A 6,867-nucleotide genomic window follows, 5' to 3' on the forward strand; every position below is an offset into this window, starting at 1 on the left:
ATGCTTACTGCTAAAATTAATCCTCCTTGGTATGCAATAATTTGGTTTAAACGTATTAGGCAATTTATGGAGGAGCAAAATTTAAACATTCTTTTCTCATTTCCTTATAGAGATGACAATAAATCTGCTGATTGGCTTGCTAAATAGAGGGTGCGGGGACCTATTGTTGCCATCAATCCACCCCCCATGTTAGCTAAGTTGATTAAGAGTGATGTGGTCGAACCTAACGTTCGAGCCTAGTATTGGTTGGCTTTGCACCTACTGTTTTCTTCTTTGGTTGGTTCTTATTGATAGATTTGGTTTTTTTCTTTGGTTTTTTTCTAGTTTTCACATATTTTCTTGGGCTTTTAAGAATCTATTTGGCATGAAAGTTATTGGTGGAATTAAAAACTGCTCTAAATGATATTTTCCTTGGCTTCTTGGATTTTACACCTGGATGAACGGATGGATACCACGTCTTGCTCTGCCTGCTGCTCTTCGAATACTTCTGTTCTTTTCATGGACGGGGCTTGTTGGAATGATTGGGCACTGTGCTACTTTGCTTTATTATTTGCTTTTGGGTCTCTTAATGACTGTTTTTGGGTATACTCCTTTGCGGGTACACATGTTTTAAAATTGCTTCATGTATTTTGGCTTTTTTTGGGTGGAGTTGTATTGCGGAGACGAGAACCCTATAGATAGGTGGGGATCCTCTATCTCAACATCAAACTATGTAGTTTTTACTTTAATTAACACGTAAGGAGCCACGAGTTGCTCTTTTGGACTTTTTGTAGACTTCAGCCTCCAAGAAAGATATAATGTAATGTTACAGCACATATAGGACAAATTAAGTGTTGAAATCAAAATATTTTGTTAAAATCAAAACATTCATATAACATCTTTATCATAATTTTTCTTTCATTGATTTGATCGAAAAATTTAATAGGTCTTTTATTCTTTATGAACAGACAATTTCATTTTTTTCTAAACATGAAAGATATGCAAATAGAGGATACAGGAGTGGAACCAGTCTTTTTTTTTAAGAGATGGAAATCTACCACTAGACCTAACATGGATGGGGCTAGTGCAACGAAGGACAAAAAGATATTTTGAATAAATTTTTTTTTTGAGATATTATTTTAAATATTATTTTAAATAAATAAATTTATATTGAAATGAATGCAATATAATAACAACTTGACTGTACATATTACCTTCATTTAAAATTAAATTAAAAAAAAATCAAGCAAATTTTAACTAAATTTTAATAAGTATATGCTCACCATCTTTGTTCTATAAATATGATGCCAATTCTCGATTGCATTAACTAGCATCCTCGTTTGCATAAGACCATGGAGCAAGTCTTCTTTTTTACTTTCCTGTTTTTCCTCACCTTATCCCTCTTCCTCGCCATCATTGCAAAAGCTAATGAAACGAAAAAAAAGAAGATGCCACCGGGTCCATGGCGCCTTCCCATCCTCGGCAACCTCCATCTTTTCAATGCCAACAAGCCTCAACAGTCGTTTCTCAGTCTCTCAAATAAATATGGCCCTCTTATACTCCTCCAACTTGGATCTATTCCCACCCTACTCATCTCGTCCCGCGACATAGTCGAGGAGATATTCACCAACCACGACCTCACTTTCTTCAACCGCCCTCAACTCTTCGTGCCAAAGAAGCTCTTATACAACTTCTCCAGCATGGCCTTTGCTCCCCACAATGATATGTGGCGTCAAGCTCGCAAGATTGCCATGCTCGAGCTTCTTGGCCTTCATCGTGTTCGATCATTCGAAGTAGTACGAAGGGAGGAAGTGGAGAAACTTGTAGCCACCATCAAAGATCAACCAATAGCTAACTTGAGCGAGTTGACCCTTTCGTTCTCAAACAATGTGGGTTCTCGAGTTGAACTCGGCGATGAGTTTGGACATGGTGGAAAAGAAGGGTTATGCCTTCAAGAGTCGCTTTCTGAGTGCCAAAATTTACTTGGTAGTTTCTGTGTTGCTGATTACTTTCCTGGGTTGGAGTGGGTTGATCGTTTGAGGGGCTTTCATGGGAGGTTGGACAAGAACTTTAAGATGTGGGATAAATTTTTTGATGGAGTTATTCAGGAGCATCTTCAGTGCCTAGAAGAAGAAGAGGGGAGCGAAAATAGTATCAAGGATGGTGGCGAGAAGCAAAATGATTTCGTAAGTAAATTGTTAAGGCGACATAAGGTTGCAGATCATCACGGAGATTTTTTAAGCAATTTAGATCATGTCAAGGCGACCTTACTTGTAAGTTGAACTACTTTTTTTTTTTCTATTTATATTCATGTTCAGCAATAAATGCTTTTGAAATAATGTTTAGGGCACAAAAAAAAACTTTTAAATTATGTTTAGGGTGATTAATCATGATTAAGATTATTAAAAGAAATATTTGTGATTAATAATACACTTCCCATATAGGAACTAGAAGATTTGATCACTACTTTAGCACCAGAATATACAAGGAAATATTAACCTTCATTACCAAATTTTTAGAAATAAATCATTTCAAAATGTCAAATTTTAGAAATGCATGTGAATAAATAATTGTGCTTGTCATAGTCATATATATAACTTAATATTAATTAAATAACTGAGAAATAATTATAAATCTTTAATTAGTAGGAGCCAGCTAATTTGGTTAAAAGACTTTAAAAAATTGTTGAGAGAGAGATCAAATTTGAATATTATTTGTATCATGATAAATGTCACTTGTAAAATTGGCTAAAGATACAACTCATTAATATTTAATTTGGCTGATAGATTTTAAAAGATGGTTGATTGGATCTCAAATTTGAATTTTTATTGTATTATAATTAATAAATCTTATATGGGCATTTACATACATAGCTCTAACTTTTTACATATTTACAAATCTCACCCCAATATTTTTATATTTTGCAAATTAACTTCTAAATTCTACATACAGCCAAACACCTTCCTAAGGCATTGCTAAATCCTAATACATAAACTTAAAACATTATGGATTAATTCGGCAAAGAAAAGTTGAAAGAATCAACAAATTATATATGGGGGAAAAAAAGGAAAATTTCATCCGGGTGCTCGGATTAAATGAAGAGGAGAGGTCGCAAGTTTGTGGGACGGTGTCTTGATGGTCATCAGAAAAGAGCGATCGCGGGCTCGCTGAAAGGCTGTTGGTTTGTCTGACGATCGTGGGGAGGCAAGGTTTCAACAATAGAACAACGAAGAGTGCGAATGAGCCTGGTGGGCAAGAGTTTAGATTTTAAGGGCTTGGTGTCAAATTTGAGTCAGCTACGAAGGCTATATGCCACCAAAATCTTTCTTGTAATACAACCCCCTGAAATGCCTTAACTTATTAAATCACATAAATTCTAAAATATTCATCATTCTGACAAATATTAAAATAATATTTGAACGAGATAATTCAACAATAAAAGGTTTTAAAAACTGCGAAAATCATAATTATGTGCAAGTAATTAACATTACTTATTAAAGAAGGAAAAGTATTATTGTAGCCTTAAGCAGCCTATAAGTTAATCGATTATATCAAATATTAATCATATATTACTTATTATATGATCAGGAAATATTTATAGGTGGAACAGACGCAACATCAGCTACAATGACATGGACAATGACGGAGCTGATGAGGAATCCAAGAGTGATGAATAAATTGCTGGAAGAACTGAGGCAGGCCACTAATGGAAATGCTCGCAGACTCATCCAAGAAAGCGAACTCGAAAAGCTTGAATACCTCAAACAGGTGATGAAGGAATCACTGCGGCTAAGACCTGCTGCCCAACTCCTCCCTCCACGAGAAACCACCCAGCCATGCGAGATCCAAGGATATATGATCCCTGCAAATACTCGTGTTATCATCAATGCGCATGCTATTTCCACGGACCCCAATGTTTGGGAGAGGCCGCTAGAGTTTTGGCCGGAAAGGTTTGACGGAAGCAGAGTGGATTTCAAGAAACGAGAGTTTGAGATGCTGCCCTTTGGATTGGGGAGGAGAAAGTGCCCGGGGATCGACTTCGCAATGGTGAGTGTTGAGCTTGCTTTAGCCAATCTCCTCCACTGTTTTGATTGGTCATTGCCGGATGGAATGAAAGCAGAAGATATTAACATGGATGTGGCCGTTGGACTCACGGCACATAAGAAGGAGGCACTTTGCTTGGTTGCTAAACCAAAATGGTGAAGAATACATGTTATGTATGTTACAAGTATGCAAATGCATTATCATGGAAAAATAAAATAACATTGTTCTGTTGTGCTTATTTTATTTGGTTTCAAAAGAGATTTATATGAATTTAGTACATCATATTCAAATATCATCAAATTGACTCAAAGATTGAGTCTATAAAGTCACCAACAATACAACAAACTACTTATGAGTTACAATAACTAAATGCCAGATTTATTTAGCACAGCACTATGGTGGCATTGGTGTCCATATTCTTAGCTTAGGAACTTGGTTCTGTTATATTAATGTAATTGAAGTATTTTCCACTTACTCCCTTAACATCACGATGCAGTGTCACATTACATGTTGCAACTCCTTGTTAACAAAATACAGTCATATAGCAATAATAGACATACACATTATAAATAAAGGGGCATTTACATACATAACACTCATTTCCTATAAATTTACATATCTAATATCTAAACTTTTACATTTTACGTATTTATATCACCCAATTCTTTATTATCACATCAAAAAATACAGACTTTTTAAATTTTAAAGAATGAAGTACATATTTTCATACGTGGGTAAGGTGGTATGTTATGTAAAGCTTAAAGTTTAGGTGTTGGATATGCAAATAAATAGGAATTTAGTGTTATGTATGTATGTCTTCCATAAATAAAATGCTAAAGAGTTAGGGTTTCTTTTATACGATTTTTTGACAAACATGTTTTGTTGTATACAAAGCATATGCAACATGAAGCTAACTATATTTTAACATGGAAAAACATATTCGAAAAAGTTTAAGAAAGTGATTGAGAAGATTGATCCTTTAAGTTTGATTTTTGTTGAATTTTAATTTGTCTGTGAATCACACCTGAGGAATTGAGCGTAAGACGAGAGGGAGAGAGAGAGAAAAAGAGAAGTGCACAGTGATGAATTGTAATAAGTCTAATTATTGATTAGCTCTTTCTCATAAAATGAAGTTGAAATTTATAGAAAAGGGAGTACAATATATGAAGATACATGTTTGCTCTTGCTTTAATGAAGGTGTTATAGGATATTTCAGGTATTTTACGTGTATGTGCCTACGAGTCGGCTACCCTCCGAGTTGGTAAGTTGAACTTGGTGGGCCCTAGTTTGGCAAGGCATGCTTGTTTGACTTTATTGAATTGAACCAGCGGTCGGTCTTTGATGGTCTTTGGGTTGGCAGACCTGCTTTGGTCGACCAAAAATTATCGATCGGGTTGAGCTCTCATGACTATCTGCACTTGATCCTTAGATGGGGAGCTCTTAGAACTCTCTAAGGATTAGGAGACTACCTCCAAAAGCAAGAGAGGGCCCCTTGACCTCCTAAAATAATCCTTAATAACGTTAGGGTTCCAATCAGTGTCACACAACCTACCAAAATCATCATCCCGCGTAACTGAGCGCTCCACACTGAGAAGTTTCGCGATTATGTTGTTGTTTGGTGTGGGTGTGCCTGTGCTCTGCCTTCAGGAACCTGGGTGCTAAGGAATGGTGCATGGGCGCCCAACCCACCGGTCACGGGCACCTGAGTGGCCAGGACAAACTCCTAAATGTTTGATCCTCTAGTTCAGGACACTGGATGATAGTTCAGTCATGTTGGATCATGTCTCACCCCAAGTTTGCTTGACATCTCTGTCTTGCAATACACAATCAATACACCTTCGACAACCGTAAAACCATCATAAACATGAAATGAAACATGTACTTGACAACATAAATATACTTCATTTTACGCTCACATCATTGTTACTAACAATGTGAATTCTTCTCCACTATTGTGCTATTTAGAAATTGCAATGGTCCTTAAGAAATCAATGTAATCCTTGCGTTAATATTAATTTTTTTTTTACATACTTGAAGTCAAAATAGTAAAATCATAGTTTCATTTTTTTTATGTTAATGTAGATATTAATGAGCACTAACAACTTAATAAAATCATAGGTTATTACAAGCAAAGAATAAGATAAAAAAAGTCCCTCCCTCATATATTGAGTAAATATAACTTTTGTCATGCCTAGCTTTAAATCTCTTACATCTTGCATTGTTTTCTAGATTCTCATAATAAACATGTGTAGCAACTCTCCATGCTCTCAACTCATCATTAGTAAGGCCAAGGAATTATTCCATGGATTTTGAGCTTTGACAAATTGGTTGTTGAACATTCTTTCAAATTCACCAACCATAGGTGAGAATCGCTTGAGCATGACACGTTAAAATGGTAAAAACCAACTTATGCTTTAAAGCATCATTAAAAATTATAGATCAAATCAATATTTCTCTCATAAGAGTTAAGATGGTGGAACTTGAATTTTGCAAGAATTTTCACTAAAGATGATTGAACTTGATTATAGATGAGATCAATGTTCTATATTCATTAAAGATTTCTATATTTTATTTTGCTACTTCTCGAAGAACTTCTTCACTAATTCTTATCTTATTTTAATGCTTATCATGACTTTGAGAATGATGGATCTAAACAGTCGATATATAACACCAAAATCTTACTAACAAACCCAAGAGGACCACAAAATAAAAAAAAATAAAAGAGAAGACTTAAAGATAGAAAAGGAATTTAAAGTGAGGGGCTCTATAATTTTATCAACATGAGTTTGAGTGTAGGGATGTCGCATAACATAGGCTCTCCTAATGCACTCATAAGTATAGGGT

The 6,867-nt window shown here is 35.3% G+C and overlaps 1 protein-coding gene across 1 annotated transcript; it reads left to right on the forward strand.

Annotated features, from left to right (window-relative positions):
- The first annotated feature begins 1,331 nt into the window (after positions 1-1,331).
- LOC110022164 (cytochrome P450 71A9-like) lies at positions 1,332-4,182 on the forward strand. Its single transcript, XM_020720979.1, has 2 exons — positions 1,332-2,252; positions 3,568-4,182. The coding sequence occupies exons 1-2, from the start codon at positions 1,332-1,334 to the stop codon at positions 4,180-4,182; spliced, it is 1,536 nt and encodes a 511-aa protein (XP_020576638.1).
- Positions 4,183-6,867: the final 2,685 nt, after the last annotated feature.

This window comes from Phalaenopsis equestris, unplaced genomic scaffold, assembly GCF_001263595.1.
Source record: "Phalaenopsis equestris unplaced genomic scaffold, ASM126359v1 Scaffold000174, whole genome shotgun sequence".
Taxonomy (NCBI): domain Eukaryota; kingdom Viridiplantae; phylum Streptophyta; class Magnoliopsida; order Asparagales; family Orchidaceae; genus Phalaenopsis; species Phalaenopsis equestris.

What these genes read in the sequence shown, in the direction of transcription:
- LOC110022164 (XM_020720979.1), top strand. Translation starts at nt 1,332, where the DNA reads ATGGAGCAAGTCTTCTTTTTTACTTTCCTGTTTTTCCTCACCTTATCC. An exon ending in ATGTCAAGGCGACCTTACTT is followed by an intron (nt 2,253 to 3,567) that starts GTAAGTTGAACT and finishes TTATATGATCAG; the next exon opens with GAAATATTTATAGGTGGAAC.